The 22,709-nt window shown below is 32.6% G+C and overlaps 1 protein-coding gene across 8 annotated transcripts in view; it reads right to left on the reverse strand.

Annotated features, from left to right (window-relative positions):
* Positions 1-22,709, reverse strand: part of TAF2 (TATA-box binding protein associated factor 2) — an 87,803-nt gene that overhangs the window by 50,531 nt on the left and 14,563 nt on the right. For all 8 annotated transcript variants that reach the window (XM_072949652.1, XM_072949649.1, XM_072949655.1 and 5 more), the window contains exons 4-17: positions 21,063-21,181; positions 19,627-19,768; positions 18,188-18,419; positions 15,681-15,865; positions 14,518-14,631; positions 13,150-13,249; positions 11,457-11,542; positions 8,533-8,668; positions 7,153-7,307; positions 6,387-6,501; positions 5,929-6,038; positions 3,898-3,963; positions 2,295-2,547; positions 725-865 (exon numbers count right to left, since the gene is read on the reverse strand). In XM_072949652.1, coding sequence (XP_072805753.1) covers positions 725-865; positions 2,295-2,547; positions 3,898-3,963; positions 5,929-6,038; positions 6,387-6,501; positions 7,153-7,307; positions 8,533-8,668; positions 11,457-11,542; positions 13,150-13,249; positions 14,518-14,631; positions 15,681-15,865; positions 18,188-18,419; positions 19,627-19,768; positions 21,063-21,181 — 1,954 coding nt within the window. The remainder of the gene's footprint in view (positions 1-724; positions 866-2,294; positions 2,548-3,897; positions 3,964-5,928; positions 6,039-6,386; positions 6,502-7,152; positions 7,308-8,532; positions 8,669-11,456; positions 11,543-13,149; positions 13,250-14,517; positions 14,632-15,680; positions 15,866-18,187; positions 18,420-19,626; positions 19,769-21,062; positions 21,182-22,709) is intronic.

Genomic DNA, 22,709 nt, shown 5'->3' on the forward strand with positions numbered 1-22,709 from the left:
CATTAGATTTTTATACTTCAACTTTACTCCTACTTCTAGTTCAATCTAGTTAATCTGATATCTGCCTTCATTATTATTAAATTACTCAAAATATTTTACAAATGATTCCCAAATTACCCAAACTCTAACACCTCTGCCATTCCCACATCCCTTTCTAAAACAGTGACCCATCACACCACCACTTTCGAAATTACTATTTATAAAAAACTTTATGTGATATAGTATAAAACACTTCATATGCTTGATATTATTTAATCCTAAATAAAAAAGATTAATTTTACAATTCAGTAAACCAAGGCTTGGAAAGTTAAACTTGTCCTCACGCAAACTGTGAGTGAGCAGGAGAACTGGGACTGAAACTGGAGCTTGTGCCGCATTGTCTCTGACTCAGAAATGCTGTCCACATTCTACAAGGACTGCCAACAGAAGGTCTTAGCCATACCTCCATCCCCCATGTAACCAACCCAAAAGTCAAATTATCCACCTCTTTTCTCTTTAGTATTACTGTAGACAGTGACTTATTTGCACACAGTTCATAAAATCAATGAACAATCAAAATCTTGGGGAAAAAAAAAACTTTGCATTTTAGAAGCAAGAAGAGAACAAAGATAAAATCATATATAAGAAAGTAAATATACTTATTATTTAAAGAGCCCCCAAGTTAACTGAGATACACAGATTTTGGCATAAAACAATCAGAAGAAAACTAGAAGGTAAACTGTACCTTCTGTAGAAAGTAACTTTGAAAGCTCATGAAGTTGTTTGTTTTCACAATGTTTGGACAAGTTTTACAACAAAACATTCTAGTAAAGAGTGACTTCATGGCTGGTGGTCCTGTCCATGTGCTCACCATTGAATTTGCAATCTGTAAATAATTAGAAAATGAAGTAATTTCCATCACCAGGGTAAAAATATTTTTAAATAAATGAAATAGCTTCCTAAAAGTTATCAATACAACTGGATTTATTTTCAACCACTTCAATTCTCAGGAATACATTTTAGTTTCTTATTATCATTTCTAAGAACATATATAAACTCATCATATACAAACTTAAAAAGTTCTTACATACATTTGCAACTATTTGCTACAAGTTTAATTTCTAAATGGGAGCATTCTTTTTATGTTTTAAAAAACATATTTGCAAAAGGCTTCTACTCTGAATAAGTCTTTGTGCATTCAGGCAGATGTAGTTCTAACCTTTTAAATTTATCAGATATAGAAACATCATCATGAATTTTAAATAAGGCTTTTAAATCTACTCTAATTGAAAAATAAGCCAAGTCCAGTGCTACCACTCAAGTCTGTAGGAATGCTCTAGAAGAAACTACATCTTGCTACTGATACTTTTAGTGTATATAAAAATCATGTCTGAAAAGAATGAAATTATAATTAACTTTAAATAACATAGTCTATAATTTTATGGATCTGCTAAGAATTTGGCATTCACGAATCACAAAGATCTTTATAGAAGCAATGAAATTATACCTTTAGCGGATGCTTATCAAGGAAAATCATGTTCCCCTCATATGTTAGAGTAGATGAAGGAATTTAACTACTCACTAGCTACTATGAAAGCTAAAACAAATCTAAACAATCATAATCTGCTGAAATGTTGGACAATGGGATTTAGCAGTAAGGAAGGCAAGAGTCACTACATGAAAATGAATCGGTTATCAAAATGCTTTTTAAATACCCAGAACCCAGTAGTTCTGGCCGAATTTTTCTCTGCGGTTTCTGGTTTTCATTTGTTCTATCTTCAGTTTGTTTGTTTGTTTTGTTTCGTTTTTGCATCTAAAGGAAAAAACTTAGTTTTCTTAATAAATTAACTTTTCTAGCATGTTAAATTATAGAATGGATTGTTTTAAGTTATATCCCCAATATTGATTTCTAAGCCCAAATCAACATGAAATAACCATCAAAGTGGGACAATTAAGAAGAACTGATTTCATGTAGCATAACGTAAAACATCTCTCAAAGCAAGGAATGACTTAAATTCTTTGCTTTAACAATGTGGTTGGCAATTCAATAAAATGGAAGGAATTCTCTTTGGTTTTAAAATCTCACTTTCAGTTTGACAATTATAACATTTCAGTGCATTATTTTCAGGTCAAAACATGTTTCTTTCAAATCAGCCTTGTTAAAAGCATTTGGCAAAATCTTTCAAGAGACCAACTGCCAAGTAAAATTAAAGACTATGGTGAATTTCAATTCATCCTCAGAGGTTTGGTTTTTGTAGTTGTTGTTGTTGAAACATGCAGTAGCCATTTCTTTTTTCTACTATACATAATCATACCTTTGCAAGACAGAAGCAGGCTGACATCCTCACTCTGTAGAAACACTGCTCTTGTTCTAGTATGTCCGTGAGGGCAAGCCGAGATGCTGGAGTAGGGAACTTCTCCAAGGCCAAGATGGACTCTTGCTGTGCGACCACATCCCTCTCATAGCGGAGCTGGTACTGCCACATAAAGTCAGCCTGCTCAAACTCCACTTTCCTCAGTACCGACATGTCTGGGTCTATCCTTATCCATAGCAAAGGAGAATCAGCACTGAAAGAAAATATAATTTTCTTATTTATTTTTTCAATCTCATATATTTATAAAATAAAAACAGAGTATTTATTAACCAGATTCTCTTCTCCATGCAGTGCTCAAGAATGCCTGGAGTTTCACTGTATTCATTTTTTAAAAAAAATCACATTGACAATTTTCTCATTATGTTCAGTAAGTATTTCAAGTTTCTCACAATGTCTAATCTGTATCAATCTTGCTGAAAAGAACTCCAAGAATAAGACAGTTTTCACAAAAAAATGTCACCTGAAAATATTTATTTGGGGATTTTGATTAGTGATTTTATGATGTAAAGAGGGAAAATGGGACCAAATTTCTTCATTTTACTTCCTAAAGCCTAAAAACTGACAATGGCGGTAGATGCCACCCTTTATTAGAAATCAATCTGTGACTAAGAAACAAGTTTATTTCTTATTATTTTACTAAATTAATTTGTTTAGCTGACTTTTAGTATTTTTTTAAATGCTAGACTCATGATCACCTTTATTAAACAGGAAGTTCAGAAATCACAGTGCAGAGGCACAGCACAACTTCCCCTCACGTACTTCTCAAAGTAACAAGCACAGTTTTAAAAATCTAGTCTAACACTTTTATCAAAAGAGCCCCACCTGAAATATTAATTCAATTCAACAAATACTACTGGGTACTTACTATAGGCAAGGAACTTGATATGGAAAAATGATATAAACTCTATATAAATAGCAGTGATATTTGGCAACCAAGCTAGTAAATAATTCAGATGTTTTATAAAAAATACAAAGGCACAATATGGACGGGCAAAATAAAGCCTGAGCTACATTATATTTAAAAATAAAACACTGTCAATCAACATATATCACCACAAAAAATTTATGATGATATTTAAATTGTTTTTTGCAAACAGGGAACATCAAAGAGCCCAGGGGCTTTTGTCCAAAGACAAAGAGAACCAGTACCACCTGAGAGCTCACTGGAAATGCAAACTATCAGGATCCACTAGTGAAGTGCTGGATCAGAAACTAAATTTTAAGAAGATTCCCAATGACTAACATGAACTTTAGTTCGAGAAGCACTGCTCTAGAGGCCACCAGGGAAGCAAGAAAGCTGTCTAAGCCAAGGCTATGCCTACCCCACCACCATCCTGCACTTCCTTTGAATTTCAACTGGGCCAGGCTATGTTTACGTCTCTCTCTTTGATTAATTATAATTTTAAGTAAGATTTGGTAGGTGTCTATTGCCTTTTAAAAGTTTTAAAAGCACTAATTTCAGGACATTCACATACTTTTAGATGTATAAGACAAATGAGACTGCAGAAAACACTGTATCCTTAAACTTAAGTAACTAACTTACTCCATTGCAGAAAGATCCATGTCAACTTCTTCTCCATTCATCAGTGGAATTTTTTTCTTCTTATTCCTACATTTTAGGAAAAACAAGTTTGAAAATTGTGACATATCCAATTTTGAAAGGAGATAACGAGCAGCTGAAGTTCAAATTAAGAATTTTACATGTTGAAAGATCCTGAGGAGAAGGGATAACAAAAGGTAATGGAATTTAAACACAACAAATCTATCTATTTTGAAACTAAAGGGAATGAAGTAAATGATACTAAAATGTCTTCCTGATTGACGTTTAACAAAAATCAGAAATACATAATTAAATGTCAACTTAAAACATATACATATTCCTAAGAACTGGCACTTGCAGTTTTATACAAAAAGGTAAGAGATATACCAATAAAGAAACCCTTTATAAAAAAAATGAAAAAAAAAAGCCAGGCCTGAAATGAGACATGAATAATTATGAACATGTGCTCTATGTGCAAGGCGCTGTCCTATATGAAGTAAATGGTTAACTATAAAACATCTTAACAGTACTAATTAATATGTATAATTAACTAATTTGCACAAGATTTAAGATAAGCCAAAACAAAACTGCTTCCATGCAAACTACTCTTGAATCATAAAATCTACTGGACACCACACTAGATGCATGGTCATGTGAGGACAAATAAAACAGGAAAGAGAACACAGTCTTCTTGTGCTCCTCACACCAAAAGAAAACCCAGATGACATACTGTTACTATAGAGAAAACAAAACTGAGGAAATGTTATGAAAAGGGTAGCAATCAGATGTTCCCAATTTTGAAGGTGAACGGGACAAAAAGAAAGGATTTCACTTTGAACTAAGAATTTTTACAATGAAAGACTGATTAGAGAACTTGATTCTGAAATCTCCCTGTAAAGTCCTTCAGAATTAACTGACATTCTCATCTGTCTGAGATGACCTAAGCATAGTCATGGGTATAAGATCTGTGTTCCTGAAATTTTGACATTACTACACATTCCCCGAAGAAAGCACAAAAATATTCTCATCTTTCACTATTCTGAGTATATGCTAATGGCTGAATTAGAAAAACAAGGAGTGGTAAAGAAAAAATATATTAAATGAAAGATGAACTATTGGACATTTTTTGTTTTTGTCTTTGTTTGGGGGGGTAATTAGGTTTCTTTATGTATTTTTGAATTAATTTTTTATTTTATTTTATTTTTCAGTGGAGGTACTGGGGATCGAACCCAGGACCTCACGCATGCTAAGCACCAATTCTACCACTGAGCTATACCCTCTCTCTTCCCTTTTTTTTTTGTTTTTGTTTTTGTTTTTTGGAACATCTTTTAAGTAAACTGGCAATGTGCCTTTGAAAGACATCAAGGATGTTCTTTAACGGCATGGTGATACAGAGAAAAGGGAGAAAGACATAGTAAAGATGATGCAGAGGCTTCTCATGACATATGTCATGCAGCTTTCTTTACAGTCAATGATCATTTTTTCAAAATTTCCTATAGCTATTAATCCAATGAGACTAATAAGAATGAACCTAAGGAGGAGGGTATAGCTCAGTGGTAGAGCACATGCTTAGCATGCATGAGGTCCTGGATTCAATCCCCAGCACCTCCATTGAAATGAATAAACAGATAAACTTAATTACCACCCTCTACAAAGAAAGACAAAAGAAAAAGACAAAACAAAAAAATAAAAACAAGAAAAAAAAGAAATTAAAAAAAAAATGAAACTAAGCAGTTCGTTTTAAATTTTTCCTGGCTCCCAAAACTCAAACTTCCATTCCACCTCCTCCTGCCCCTACAAAATAAGGATTCTCAAACCTAAATTTTAAAATTAATTACTTAATTCTAAGGATAAAAATGTTATCAAGAACAGAAAGCAAATAAAGAATGTTTGGTAATACTAACTTGAAGTAAAATGGGAAAAAAAGATACTAGATAACACGTTCTCACCTAAAAAATTAGGTATACAGTAGGGTTTCTATTTTGGCATTTTAATGTGAGAGACCGAAGTTTTTAGTTATAACCCAGTGCCTACCTTCTGCTTTTGGAATGGCAGGGAATATCATGTTTAAGACTGTTTTCTTCAATTTGCAATGTATGATTGAAGGATCCATCTAATTCCTGTACTGTCACTTTAAGTGGTCCCTTTAAAAAGAAACATACTATTCAAAGATAGTACTAGGAAAATATCAGTATGTACTCTTCTGTGTACAGGTATATATAGCAAGATACAAAATAATACTATACAAGATTTCACGTGGTAACCCAGAAAGGCAGCTGGTGCCAAAGAAGGGGAGAACTGGGAGAATTTGTTTCCCCTGAAATCTCCATCTGTAACCCCTCCCCCCTTCACTGACACTTGCTGTTTTCTCAGTTTCATCCTTTGCAAACAAAATCGCATTAGATTTCTAACCAGCTCCCCAACCATAAGCCTTTCTTTTATTTAAGCTGGGGAGAAAGCAGTGCAGAAGGCCATTTTGGAAAACAACGTACCACATATTTCTGAGTTCCAGGAGATGTATAATCTTGTTTTATTTCCAACTCCAAGACATTTCGTTTTCTATTAAAGGCAAAACTTCCATAAAATTTTACCACTCCACTCTGGTCTCTGAAGAACTGTAAAGGAATTTTTGCATACTGAAAGAAATATGTATTAAACAAAATAAATTATTCATGAGGGTAGTAATAATTTTCAAGTGCACTCCCATCAGTTCAAAGCTTGAGAGCATACTTCACTGAAAACCAGGTGGCAAAGTATTCAAAATTCTTGTGAAAAAATGTTCCCTCACATTTAAAAGAAAAAAATCTGAAACATTAAGAAATTAGTTTTTGAAAGAAGCAAAACCACTCTACTGGGTTATTAATATAGTGCTTTGAAATGAAAAAATGTAAAAATTGAAAAGTTCCAAGATACCACTCAAGTTGTGCCAACCTTCAACCACATCTAAAAGTCACCAGACCGCTGCATCTTACAAGTAATCCTACAGGCCTGTCTGGTGGATTATTTACTTCCCTCACCATCAAGCCTACTACTGTACTCACACACTAACGGTACTTCAAATTTGACAAATTTTACAAACACAGATGTGATGTATGTGTGTATCTCAATGCTTAGTAGGTACCCTAGAGGAAATGGTTTATAGTTCCTGGTTATTTCTATTATTTACCTCCTTTTGCCCCCACCAAAGCCCTCTTCCTCCTCCTTCCCCTTATACACATAATCTTCCCTCCTTTGCCAAACTGCTATTGAAAAGGATACACCCACTGCTTTATTAAAGGCTGGATGTCTTTGCCAGAGACATTCGAGATGGATTTCAAAAACCCAGATGTGGAAACCAACATCTGACTCCACATATGTGACTGGAACTTCTGAGATGAAGCAGTACTAGCCAAACTTAGCAGTTTATTGAAAACCTGTAAGAATCAAAGTGTTGCTTAGTAAGTCTATATAACATAATACACATTGCCTTCAATTCTGTACTATTCCAACTTTGCATTATAAGTTTATTATAGACAATTACAGAAGACAATAATTTCACATCATACTTCATAGATTGTTCTAGCGAAAGACTATTAGCAAGGGAAGCATGCGAAGATTAAAACAGCCAGACTATAACACCATTCTTCCTCTAAACATAATTGAATTTTAATGGTATCCTGGCCAAACAATGAATATTGTGTTTTTAAGAATTATAATAATATAATACCTATAATGTATTGTGCTATGAGGTTTATATAGGAATGAAACATTAAGAACTTGAGAATACTCATGCAGATTCATACCACTTTAAAAAGCTGACAGAAGGGGGATAAAGCTCAGTGGTAGAATGCATGCTTAGCATGCATGAGGTCCTGGGTTCAATTCCCAGTACCTCCATTAAAACAAATAACTAAATAAATAAACCCAATTACCTCCTCAAAAAACAAACAAACAAAAAATCTAATAAAAAATAAAATTTTTTTAAATAATCATTTTTTAAAAAGTTGATTGGCTCTTTATAGACCATCTCTTATTTATTATTTCTGTTCTTTACTCTAAAGGCAAGGTGAAGGACAGAAGGATTAAAGAAACTTAACTTTATAGCAAACTTAAACGCTTTTAAAAAAAGATTACTAAAGTTTTTTTTAACTTACCTCTAAGAATATTACCAATAGAAAAAAAAGATGAATATTTATAATACAACTAGCTTCTACTACCTCAATTAGCACATCTCAACTACTCACACCAAAACTTACTTAAAACATACAGCAGAATTTAGCAGTACTAAAAATAAACATCTTTTCGATAGGCTTGCTTTTTTCTATTGAAAATATTTCTAAATGGCACTTCATCCTTAATAGTCTAAATAATGCCAAACACAAAATCATAGCATAAATAGGTTTCACTTTTAACCTCCCATTCTAATTTTATCTTCATAAAAATCCTGCTCTAAGTGCATCGAGTATTGATACCCATTCTGTACCTAAGGAAACAAACAAAAAGAACAGGTTACTTAGTGGGCAAACAGCTAATGAGTAACAGAACTCCAGCTATAAACCCAGATACCCTGACTCCTATTCTACAGAATAGTATTCAGATTACATACGTATAGAATAGATCTTTCTTTACAATTAGTAAGTTCTTAACTTTAGTACTTACTTGTAACATAAATTCCATACTGATCCTATTTTCAATCAATCTCATCACAAGGTGAGCCTTACACTGAAACATAGTGTAGTATTCCCAGGACAGTGTATGTGGATGCTTTATTGAAAAGTGTAGATGGGATGCTGGACTAAAAAAATAAACAGATTTGCTTAATATAACAAATTTGAATTAAGTCAACAATAAATTTCATAGCTATATCAAAACAATAAATCAAAAACCTTTTGGGACTACCTTAGCAATTTCCTTAGTATGAGAGCAACAAAGACTAGGAAACATCTAAAAATAAACTTAACTGGAAGAAAATTATAAAGTTTTCTGAAACGACATAAAGGAAAACTTGAATAAATGGAAACATATCCCAAGCTCCCAGGTAGGAAGATGCAATATTATAAATATTTCAGTACTCTCTAAATTCATCTGTACAATCAATGCAATTCCAATCAATATCCCAAGGTTAAAGCATGCACAAAAAACATTCAAGATGGATTATATATCTAAAACAAAAATAGTTACAAAAGTACCAGAAGAAAAAAAAAAAGGAAAAAATTTTCTTTTCCTAATTTTGGGGTAGGAAAAATCTTCTTAAGGAAAAATACAAAGTCCAGAAGACATAAAGAGAAGACCATGTAAAAATTTTAAATCTTGACATGATGAAAGAGACCATCAGTAAATTAAAAGACAGGTACAGTTAACAGAAAATGCAACATACATGAACATTTAAGATATTTACACTTTTTACTCTTTCAAATAATGCGATAGTGATTATCCTTTTATACTTTTGCAAGTATTTCTGTATGGCAAATGTCTAGAAGTATAATTTCTATATGATAATATACTTAGTAGAACCGCTGAATCTAAAAATTACCCATTTTAGAATTTTGATTGGTGCTAACAAATTATCCTTCAAAAAACAGTGTACCAAATTATACTCCCAAAATCAATGTGTAAGAACTGTCATTATATATTTCCTTAAAACACATGGAATATTGGAATTTAAAATATTTGTTAATTTAATATTTAAAAAATTACTTTTATACTTCACTTACTACTTCTGAGCTTATGAACTTATAGACAGTAATATGAAAAAGGTTAAATGAATTCCAAGGGTTAATAAAATACTATATAGTGCTTAAATGGAACAAAATAAATTCATGTACAGTCACATGGAATGCTTGCCAAAATTTACAGATATGGTTAATTTTTTTAAAAAGATAAGTACACCGTAATATGCATGATTAAATTACATTTTATAAATGCCATATACACATAAATAAAGACAAAAAAATAAAAAGAAGGAGGTCTGGAAGACAATATTCCAAATTTATAACCACGGTTATCTCCAAGGAGAGGAACTGGTAGGAGTGAGGGGTGGTAAAAGAGGGCTAAAAAGAACCTTTTACTTATTACTCCACAAGCTTCTAAACTGTCCTTTTTTGAATCTCTTCAAAGAGCATGCATTCATGTACTGCTTTTACAGTACAAATTTTAAAAATCAAACATCAAAAAGAACTAAATAAATGGGCAGAACCAAGGTAAAAGCATTTAGTGTAAATAATATTGAAACACAATGGGAACACACTCAAATTATATGCTAGGAAACTGCCACATAGCAGGCAGTCAGGAGAAGAAAGGAAAAGAACTAACATTTGAGTGAGTGCATACTATGTATAAAGCTTTATCTCAAGTAATCCTCGCAACCAACCTGATTAAGATGGATCGTTTTATACATTAAAACATACATACACACTCAGAAACGTTATACAATTTTCTTAGATCACAAAAATTAGTAACTATAAAAGTTTGTCTAACTTCAAATTCCTATGCCTTTCCACTGACTTAATCTTGTCTCAGTGACCATGCTTCACAAAAGACTACTGATTATACAACTTCAAGTTTCTTAATCTTTGTTGTACTTTCTAGACACTTGGGTAGTCTGGTTAATCCTACGGACATGAGAAAAACTGCTTATAATGTACAAAATAAATACACAGGAAATCAGTATTACTGAAATATAGTTATCAAAGTATTTTTTAAAAACTATGATACTACCAATATAGGAGCTAGTTTATCATTTATATAGCATTCAATAAGATCTAGCAGTGGTTTACTGCAGTAATTTTAAGGTAATGGAGTGCAAAAAATATTTCAAGGTATCTGCTAACAATTATAATGTGAGAGGAAAACATCTATGATTTCTACTGCTGACAAAGTCACAGCATTGACTATTACCTACATTCATAATTAAAGGTATAAAATTTCAGTTAATGGTTAGTAAAAATATGGAAGAAATTTCCTATCCAATTCAATCCATATTCCCTTAGGGAATCCACGGACACTAGAGCAAATAAGGATTCCTGCTAGCACCATTATTTTGTTGTAAGTGGTTGTCTCCTTTACAGTTACCTGCTAAAAAACAAAGAGAGAGCGAGAAAGGGAAAGAGAAAGAAAGTGAGAGAGGGGGAAATAAAAGGAAAAAGGGAAAAAAGGAAAGAGTAAATAATTATCTAGGTAGGTGACCATTCAGATAAACAGGTACAGGTAGGATGTCTTGATGCTGAAACTATCTACTTAGACTTAAAAAAATAATCAGTGGTACATAAGCAAAATACTTGTTTCTATTATTTTCAAACTTTTATGAGAATAGGACAATATGTTAGCATTAGGAAATTAAAAGAAAAAAACATATTTTTGAGTCTTTTTTTTTAATGTTTAAATCCATTTATAGTCATCATTTGCAATAAAAACAGTAATGAAAGGAGTAATGAGAATATTACCAGCATTTGTGGCCTCAGTATTATTACATACTATTATTACTACTTCTTTGGCCTGTGTGGGCTCGCACACATACAAGTGATCCTAAAAGACTAATTCCATAAAACAGGGTTTGTAATATTCTATCTGAACAATCAACATACTTATCCTTCTCTTTTCCTCCACCAAATATGGGATGTAGTAAAACTCCACCAGTTTTTAGTTCATAAGCCACTATTTTGTCCAGCTCCTAAAAAAGATGTAAAAATAAGAGTTAGTGAAAATTATTTTACATAACAAATTTTAGAACCAAACTGTAATTTCTAATTTCCTGGAATCAGAATGTAAATCTCTTAAAATGAATAAAATGTATTTGGAGAGTAGTTTATTTTCTTACAAACAAAACAGAATACACAGCTGGCTGAATGATAAGAGCCCAAAAGCCTTCTCTACTTTGCGACTTCAGGGCTCACCAGTAGCCTGGCAAGTTTTCCTAATGGTTCTTCCCAAACTCTCTGACCTGTGCTCCAAGTTTATTTCTTCCCTCTCCGTATTTTGCTTCTGGTGGAGGATGTAAGCAAGTGAAAAGAAACAGGGATAAAATTATGCCAGGAAACTATCATTATAAAACTTCTCTAGTTTTCTCTAATATGACACAGATCAAATTGAAAAAAAACTTTAAGTGGATAAAAAAGACACCACAACTGTGCTGAAAATTCATGCCTAGTTTAAATATTATATAAGCAGTACAGAGAAGTGGCAAAAACCATACTGAAGTGGTTAAAAGCCAGGTTTGAATCCTGGCTCTACTACTTACTACCTGTGTAACTTTAGCCAAATAACCACCTCTCTTTCCTTATCTGTAAAATGCAAATAACAACAAAGGAGTTAGAAGGAATAAGACAGTTTATATTTATAAGATGTTTATAACAGTGCTTGACACACTGTAGTGCTATATGTTATTTTTTCCCCCTTTATTAAGTTTTTGAAATGAAAAATGGACTCTTCCAGTTCAAGATGTACAAAGTCGTTTTTAGTTTTCAATGTTTGAAATCTTTTACAATTATCTTTTGGCTTGAGTTTAGGTTTGGATGATGAAAATATATAAAATAAGAAAAAAGAAGGAAGATGGAGGGGACTATTTATTTATTGAGGATATTAAAGGCTGAAATTTTTCCAACTGAGTAGAAGTATGATATGATTAAAATGTATATAAACAGAATGGGCTAGGCAAAATTTTCCTGATTTTTTTTTCTTTTTGGCCAAATCTCTAAATGGGAAAAAGATGTGAAAATGATAGAGAACACAAATGCACTGAAGGACTAGCCAACATACAGTAAGTACTTACTACGTACTAGGCACCATGCACATTACATGTATGATGTCTCACAATCCCTGTCCACGTGTAGACGCTACTACTACTCTCCTTATACAGATGAGGCTTTGAAAGATTGGCCAAAATCATAAAGCCTGTAAATGTATGCAGCAGAATGAAAAGCAATCTGACTCCAGAATCCAGGCGCTAAGTCCAAACAAATTTAGGAAGCACAGAATCACATTAAAAATGACTACCATGAGGAGCTGGAATATATCTAATGGCTAGGTTGATGTAAAGAACTTGAATATTCTCGTCCTTAGCAAAAAAGTCTTTGGAGGCCAACACTGACAATGGAAACTAGACCATTAGTCTTTCTCTGCAAAGTGATTCTCATTTTGCTGGAAAAAATTAGGAACTTTCAAATGACAGTAAGTATTTTATAAATAGTAAAAATAAAAAACATGCAACTGGAAAATCAGGAGAACACTACCATGTCTATTGACTTCCAAGTGGATAACGGATCCAGCTGCTTTATTTACCTCTTTAATCCAATGGCGATATTCATTAACACCAAAAGTTTTTTTCATCCAAAGGCCATAAATATAGCCTGAAATTCCTTTCAGCACCCATTCATCAGACCTAAGCAAAAAGTCAAATAATAATAAATTATTTATATATTTTAATATAAATAAAAAATAATTTTATTATTTTAATAATAAAAATTCCTCAGATAAGGCCAAAGAGGACACAGAACAAGTGTAGTGTGTACTTCTCTCCTTCTTAAAGACAATGAAAGTTATTAAACCACTTGTTTTTCCCACTTCCTCTGGCTGAGTTCTTCTTGTCCATTCATTATACCTTCTTCACATCTGGCTTGAGCTTAACTGTAAGACCACTTTATTCTCTTAATTTCAAGTATAATGTACCTATGGTTGTGGTTTGCTCTGGCAGTACTGGTTCCCTCGTGCCCAATTCTGTCCATACTGTCTGCCTCTAACAAAATACGTGCACATACCCAGGACCATACTGCTCAATTCCTAAAGTACACATTCTATTACTGCCAATTCCATGCGTAAGTATTAGTGGGATCCAAAGACCTAAAGTTTAATTACTTAATTATTTTTTAATTTCTTAAGAAGAAAGGCAATGAAACCATTCATTCATTTGTATGTTTATCCATTTATTCATTCGTTTATTCAAACATTTTGTCATCATATTCCATGCGTTATTCTTTAACGAAATTATGTAATTTTAGGAAAATTACAAACAAAGAGGTCTTACTCTGCCCTTTCCCCTCCAGAAGGAAAGAAAAAGAAATCAAGATTCACATATTACATATAGCACAGAATGGTCACAATTATAAATTATAATCATAAATAATAATCTGAAGGGAATTTTGTCTATTTCTTCAAATTCACCTCAACTTAATCAAAAACAAAATAAAAAGTGTTTTATTTCTCACATCTTTCAAGTAAATTAGTTCAAAGGTAGGTACTAACAGGAAAACATCTGTATCATTATCACTACTGCAGAGGACCATTATTTTACCTTAAACATTATCAACTGCATTGAATATTGACATTAGTATTCTAACCATAGTTCTCTGTACACTGAAGTCCTTATATCTACAATACTTATTCAGATCTTTAAGAAATTGTTGCTATCAAAATTCTTACCTTATTCTTATTGCAAATTACAGAATTAACTATATTGATATGTTGAGGTCATGGCCAAAAATTTAGGACAGAATTTAGACTCATTACTTTTCTTTAAACATACAGAGAAATAGTGTCTGTTAAGTTAATTATCTGCAGCTAGGACAAACTTCAGCTTACACTGCAGGAAAAGAAAACAAAAATAAACTTTCCTAATTCTTCTCAGTAGTTGTAAACTTTGAAATTACTCACCAAGACATTCTGGATATGAAACATCCGAAAAACTGCTGGGCCAAGGACTGAGCTAAACACCTTCTAGTCAAAGGTGTTTCATCTATAATCATGGCACTGTGTAACAGATTTGTGCTGCGAATTTAAAATAAGAGGTGGCTAATTATAACCAAGAAATAAACAATTATTCAGTCAAAATAAAATAATCACACTTTAAAAATAGTGGAGTTCAATTAAGACATAAAAGAGAAAAACCAGAATATTCTCCCCAAGAGCTTTCAGATCTTTTCAAATTTTAGTTGAAAATCCATAACCATAATAACTTTTGCTTGAAAGCAAGAACTATGTTTCCCACCGATTTTCATGAAAAATATAAATATCCTTTTTTGGGGGTAAGGAGTTGCAGCATCAATCAGAAACTGATATATTAATCAGAGACTAATCCTTTTACAAAGGGCTCTTCTAATTTCAAAAATCTTTTCCTAATAATACTATTAATTTTTTGTGCTATAGTATTTACTTTCAAATATATTGTCCTGTTGTCTCTTTTAACAACTCTGGAGAATGTAGGAACAGTATTATTACATTCATTTTACAGATGAAAAAACAGGCTTGGGGGAGGGAAAAAAGACTGACCCTGAGACATAAAACTTCTAAATTTGAAAATTTCACGGAAATTAACACAACTTATAAACTGACTATATTTCAATAAAAAATAAAAATAAAAAAGTAAACTTTTCAAGGAATGAAAGAAAGGACGGAGGTAAAGAAGATACAAGAAAAAAGAAAACAAAGTTCTCTCTTTTTTTGGGCATAAACATTTCTGATGGTATCGGTAAATTTTTAAATAGTGCTAGGACAAAAATCCAACTAGACATCCGTATAGTAACTTGCATGATTTTGTTTAAATGCATAAGGAGAAAAGAGACTAAAACAACTATGTAAAATATTAGTATCAATTAATTCTGGAGAAAGATGAGTCTTTTGAGTCATTTTGTAATTTTCTTCTTTGTGCTTTTCTACATTTTTAAATTTTAAAAACAACAGATTTTCTATAAAGCCAATCATAACTAAATGGAAGGGGAAAAGTTCAAACCACATCTTAAAAACTGATCACAAAATAAATAACTTGTTTTCACATCATTAACCTAATTTAGGCATTTCAAATTTGAAGAGATACAAACCTAAAAATGCTCATGGAAGCATAAGCAGCCACTTCAACATAAGCCTCATCAATGAATACAGTCTTAAAACAGGAATATGGGTATCGACACGTAAGAATTTCTTCATAAAATTCAAAAACTTCATGAAGATATGATGTGGTATGTTTAAGCAATGGAAGAAGTTGAGGCAAACAAAAATGAGTAACCTAAAAACAAAAAGCAGGAAAGCAGATCATTAAATAAAAGAGTTAACTTAAATCTTTTTAATTTCCTAAATACTGCAATTATAAATGAAGCTGCATATAAATCTCTCCCCTTGCTTTTTTTTTTTTTAACAAATGCATGGCACTGAGAGAAAATACTGGTATGAAATCAGTGATAAGTTTTACTGACCATATTTATAAAATAATCAATGCAATGAAGAATTAAATTCATGATGAATTATAAGTCTCTGAAATGCTTAGATCCAATGAAAATATAACTTTGGTTCCAAATTAAAGTTTCTTTTGTATATATGCACACAAAACAAGAACAATCTAGATTTCCATGGCTTACTGTAAAACCACCTTTGATTATCAATATCTAATGTAGTGAATGTTGCACATCATAGTACTATCTTGATAATAGTTAATGTCAATTACACTATCTTCAGTAAATATAAAGAACAATATAAAAGCTACAGGGAAGCTTTTTGGTAGTTAGGAGATAAGAAATGTCAGCAATAAATAATTCTGACTTTCTTATCACATTACATCCCACTTGGACAAACACTCAAATATCACATCCCGCCTCAATGTTCCACACTATGACTCTGTGCCAAATGAATGACATCGATAAGGACAGATTACTCTGACTAGAATGACCCAGTAAGGTTTCATGAAGAAGACTGATTCTGAGCTACTCTTTTTGAATTGGACAAAAGCTTAATAGGTAAGAAGAGGAAAAGAAGATATCCCAAACAGAGTCAAAGACAGGAAAAAACATGATTTGGTCAGAAAAAAATCTAAGTAAACTATATTCAATGTAACAAACATAAATAGGAAAGTAATGGGGAGAAAGCTAGAAAGGAATATTAGGGTCAAATTCTAGAAGCTCTTGAACACCCTGCTAAAGAGTTTTGATTACTGCAAGCCTGTGGAGGCAAGGAAAGTTTCTAATGCATGATAAAAATTATTTTTCTAACAGCATTATGAAAGAACAGAGTAGAGACTACCATAAGTGAACAAGGAGCATCTATGTGTTATTAATGGTCAGGGTCCAAACTGCATCAGGGTGAGCACTCCTCTTGGTACACAAACAAAAAATAAAATACTATTCATCAAAAACAAAAACAAAAACAAAGAAAAAAGAAAGAAGGAAAAAGAATCACTTATAGACAAACCTACATGACAGCAAATCTACTGATAATGCAGTAAACACCATTTATTTCAGGCAGAAAGACCAAGTTATAGGCTTAAGTATTCAAGAACAATACTTCTTGACTGTCATTTACTTTTCTCCCATCCAATGGCTCAGAGTGAGAAAATAAAAATTCTTCCAAAATACAAAGTAGGTACTAACCAACTGTCGATTTTAAAGTTGATCAATTACCAAAGATGATAAAATTTACCACCAATCTTACCAGTGAATACACTTCAAAGAGTCATTGTCAAGACACCAAAAGCAAACCATTCATAAAATATCTTGAATATTTTCCATGAGTGATTTTATAAATCTTGTGAATTTCAGGGAAGAAAATATAAGGGCAGACTGAGGAGCTACACTGACTTTCTAAACCTGGCTGCCCTCAATTTTTGCTCATACAACTTGGAAGAAGTGCTGTTGAGACATACATGGTCATAACACAAGCCTTATATTTAAAACAAAACGAAACGAAACTAAACTTGAAAACATAAAGGACAAGAGTAAATGAAAAGAGATTCATTCAAACATTACTTTAAATATTTATGGAAGAGAGGATGGTCAATAACCAATGAATCACTTTGTAAACACCAGAAGTGTCATGCTTGGGGAGGCCTAAAAGCACTACTAGGCTTATCAACTGACACAGAATATGTGGCGATACAAGATGGGAGGAAAGCAGAGGAAACTTTCATAAGTTTGTTGACCAAAATTCTAACCCTGACTCAACCTTTTCTCTTTCCTCCTGTACATGCAGAAGTGACACTAAATCTGGTTCTTAAATTTTGAAATTCCAGTATTCCAGGTTCTGGAGATGGGATTATAACATTCATAAACTCAGGTTAACTCTGTTAACATAATTAGTTATAGAAATAAACCTATATACTCTAGTGAAGGCATGCCTGCAGCTCTTTTGGAACACTAAGCCCTCTGATGAAAAAGATATGAAATTTTAGTATGACATTTTAAAAGGAATTCATATCATTAAATATTTCAGGAAACCTTTTCTCTCTAGTGATATTCTTGATAGTCGAAGGAAGAATTAAGAAAAATTTAGTATTTCATTAATATCCACCTTATTAAGAGTAAACCGGTGGGAGTGAAAGGAGCAAGAAGCTACGGCTTACCTCATGCATATATGGATCTACAAGTATTTCAAAAGGTCCAATGGCCAAGGAGATATTTGACGCAGCTGTTGGAATGGTAAGCATGTAATGGAAGGTCTTCTTCCTCATATCATGTGTATACACTGTCTCCACCAAATCTCCATTGGAAACAGCCACCATTGCAGCATCTACTGTAAATTCTAATTTCCATGTGCATAATTCAGAGTATGAATCAACACATGGGAACCAAAATCTAGAAAAAAGATCAACAGTATGAAAAATATGTTCAAAGTGTAACCTAACATTGTTTCCCCCACATATAAGTTATTTTAACATTTATAGAATATGTACAAAAAGAAACTTCAGCTATTTGCCTACTGATGCTTTTTACTGAGTAACCAGAAAGAATGTGATTAAAGACAGAGCCCTGTTTCCAAATATTATTCAGCAGTATTAAGAAAACATCATGTGGTACCTCCAGTTTAAACCCTGAAAAGAGGTAAATTCTTAGTTTCCAATTTTTAAATGAAAAATAATTTTACTTATATATTCACAGTCAGTTTTTATGTAGCATTCATTTCTGGAAACTAAAAATGTTCACAATAGTTTAAAAAAATACAATACTCATAATCTATTCCGTAAGTTAGGAAACTGCTTTTCTGGAGTATCTGATGCATTCATAAGTTCAAATAGTGCTGGTAAAGCCACACATAAAATTTCTATTCAGGTCAGGTTTTACTATGTGCCAGGTTCTGTACTTGGTACTGGAACACAAAGAAGTGTAAGACAGCATCTTTGGCTTGGAGGAGTTAATAATCTGAGGAGGGTACACGTAAAATAATGTTTCTATAACATGCTGTAAACTGTAGAGCTATGAGAATGAACTATAATACGTACAACAATAATTACCAGTGTTGAACAAAAAAGCCAGATAGGAAGAGTATAATGCATACGATTTCATTTAATAAAGTTCAAAAATAGGTGTAGTTAATCTATAGTATTTTAGAAATTAGGATGGTGGTTACCCTGGGGCAGGAGGATATCAGGTGGGGAATAGTGAATGGAAGAGGGAGGAGGGGTGACTCTGCGATGCTGGTAATGTTAATGTTCTCTTTCTTCATGTGAGCATGAACTACATGAGTTTGTTCATTTGTGAAAATGTATTGAGTTTTCTATTTACAATTCATGCAATTTTCTGTATGTTGCATTACTTCAATAAAAAATTTTTAAAAATAAAAGAACTAAGATGATTTTAGAAAAGCAGAATTAAAAGAGAAGGAGGGAACATATAGGACTGAGGAGGAATGATTAATGGAACAAGATTCAGAAGAAGTTACTAAAGAGTTGAGATCAAGCTTATATTTCTCATTTTGTACTAAATACATATATTGCATATACACAGGAAAAAAATGCAACAGAAAAATGAAACCAAGTGAAATACATAAGAATTAGTAATCTACCTTGTGGAATTTTGATACCCACAAGAGAAAACATGAGCACCTCTTTCTGCCATACTTCCCTCTACACTTGGTACCACAAAATGAAGACCTCCTTTTGGTTGATCCAAAGAAAAATTGATGTGTATCTTTAGGACCTTTAATTCTGCAACAAACAAATATATACATACATTGACATTTAAATAAATAATTAGGTAACAGTGGTGGATATAATACAGGCAAAGACTTACACTGAACATAAACAGGAATCAAAGGCTCAGTTTACATGAAAACCCACACTACTTAACCTAGTTTTGGCTTTTATCATCTCTTCGCCTGTGTCATGTATATCATGTGTGATAGACCATAGACTCAACAGTCTGCTTCCACGGGTGTCCTTATCTCCACTCAATTCTAGTCATTGCTAGCTATGTCCTCCCAAAGTAGAGATCATGCCATATCCTCCTCTCAGCATTTCTGCCTGAAGAAAACGGTCCAAAACTACCACAGAGGACACATAAGGCCTTCCAGACTCAATTCAAAACTTACTTTTCAAGTCTGTTCTATTATTACACTTCCCCTCAGACTGTTAACCCTAGTTATGATTTTGAGGAGGAGAAGGAGTAGGGGGGAGGTAGGTAGGAAGGCCCACCCAAGAATTTACATAACATAGCATTATTTATTATGTTTCATTTCTACATAATATGTGTTGCTTTCATAAGATTAAAAGATTTTTTTTTTAAATTTCCCCCAAGGCATTACAACCATATGGACTTTCTTCAATCCCTAACATGCATGATGACATTTCATGCCTGTCCCCTAAACTAGGCAACTTGCCTCCCAAATAATCCCCTACCCCCAGCACACACACACAAACTATCCATAAAAAGCAACAAGCAAAAAGAAAACAGTCTTCTACTTCCTTATGTTAATTTTTTAAGGCTAAAAACAGGTAAGCAGAAGGTTATATATAATAATTATAATGGTTGTAACTTTATACAAGAAAATAAAGGTTTAGCAATAACAAGACAGTAAAAGTGTCAGGAACCCTATGTCCTAGCCTTGGCTCCACTACTAATAACATTCAGCAGGTCACTTACTCTCTTTAAACCTCAGATCACTCTTCTGTAAAAGGAAGGAATTAAATCAGATGACTTTTTAGGATCCTTCCTATTATAAAATGCTATAATTCTAAACTGATTTAATATTGTATGGGTTCTCAAATCAAATTGCTCCATTCATCTAATTTCTCAAAATAACTTTCATGTTAAAACCAACATAGCCCTTGATTGCTATTTTCCTGTTAGCCAGCTATCCTTAAGAAAAAAAAGAGCCTCCAACTTCTGTATATTTCAACTGATTAACTTAAAATTCTGACATCATTAATTTTCATGAAAAGTTTCTAGTTGCTGAATACAACATGATTTTGTTGTACAGTCAACATATTCTTATTATTTTACCATCAACATGTTTCCATAACTCTGACGGGACCTTAATGCAAAGTTCTCCATTCCCTGCATCAGGATCCACAGCGCTAACCGCAGCTGCATAAGCATTGGAAAAATAATTGAGATTTCTCCTGGAAAAAAAAAAGAGAGTCAATTTTAATAATAAGCCATATATTTCACCAAACATTTTCTTAAATACTTGGCATCATTTGCTGTTGAGCATTGTATCATCTTAACTAATTCATAGGAATGCTTTTTAGCCAAGTAACAGTTGCTCTATTTCCCAAGACAAAAACTATTAAACTATAAATGTAATAGCATATATAGTCTACACATCAATGCTATGTGATTAAGATTATTACATCCATCATTAATTTTGGAATGCCAAAGCCACTACACTTTCCTGATACAAATGTAAAGAATATATGTAGAACTGAAGACATAATTGTTATTAATCTGGCAAAAATTTGAATGGATTCAACAAACTTTATAATCTGATAGAAATTAAAATGTTTCAAACAAGTCAGGATGGGAATCAATTCCTCAAACTATAGTACTGCTCCCAGTGCATGACAATGTAAGCTTAAGGAAGAAGGGAACTTTTGGGTGGTTCACTGTTATATCCCCTTAATGCCAAGGGACATAAAAAATATTTGTTCAATAGTTACTTGGCTTTATTTCCCACTGGATGAAATACACAGAAGCCTTATGGAAATATGAAAACATTGTTCTCATCTGATTTTCTAATGATAGACCATAAAAATGACTTATATACGTATATTTACACACACACGTGTATTACATTTCCCCACTGAAATCAGTTAAAGGAATATGGAAGAAATGGGAGAAAAAAGAAAGGTGAAGAATGGCAAGAGTGAGAAAATAAGAAGAGACAAACCACCATGAGCCATATTCTTGTTGTGCACCTTTGTGTCTATCATCTTGCCATTAGACGAATCCACAAACTTAGTGACATTTCACTAGCTTAATACATTTTTAACCTATTAAAACACAAGTTTCATATACTCTACAGAAGATTATAGGGAAAATAAAATAGGAAAAGTTATTAAATAAAACATTAAATTTACATACTTTCAACAGGATAGAAGCCATTCCTCCCCCACCTCCATCTCTCTAACTAGGAGAATATAATATTAACTGTGGCCTTTAACAACTACAAAACACAAAGTTCTGAAGTAGTTAGGCAGCCTTCTCAATAATTTCAACATTTTCTTTTTTCCGATACGTAAAATAAAAGGTATAAAAACTCCAGGACCACAATAAAAAAAAAGGTAACATACTACCTTTTTTTTTTTAACTAGCATACAGTAAAAGTAAAATTTTTCCTTTGTTATATAAATCTATCAATTTTAACACATGTGTCAACACTACCACAATCAGGATATGGGACAGTTCCATCATCCCACAAAGTCCCTTATGCTATGCATCACGTCAAATAAACGGAATCATACAGAATGCAACCTTTTGAGGCTGGCTTATCTCACCTAGTATGTCTTTAAAATTCATCTAAAGGGTAACATGTATCAATAATTTGTTCCTTTTACACTAATAGTATCCCATTGTATGGACTATACCATACATTGTTTATTATTTATTCATTCATCTACTCAAAGACATCTGGGCTGTTTCCAGTTTTTG

Source organism: Vicugna pacos, chromosome 25 (genome assembly GCF_048564905.1).
Source record: "Vicugna pacos chromosome 25, VicPac4, whole genome shotgun sequence".
Lineage (NCBI taxonomy): Eukaryota > Metazoa > Chordata > Mammalia > Artiodactyla > Camelidae > Vicugna > Vicugna pacos.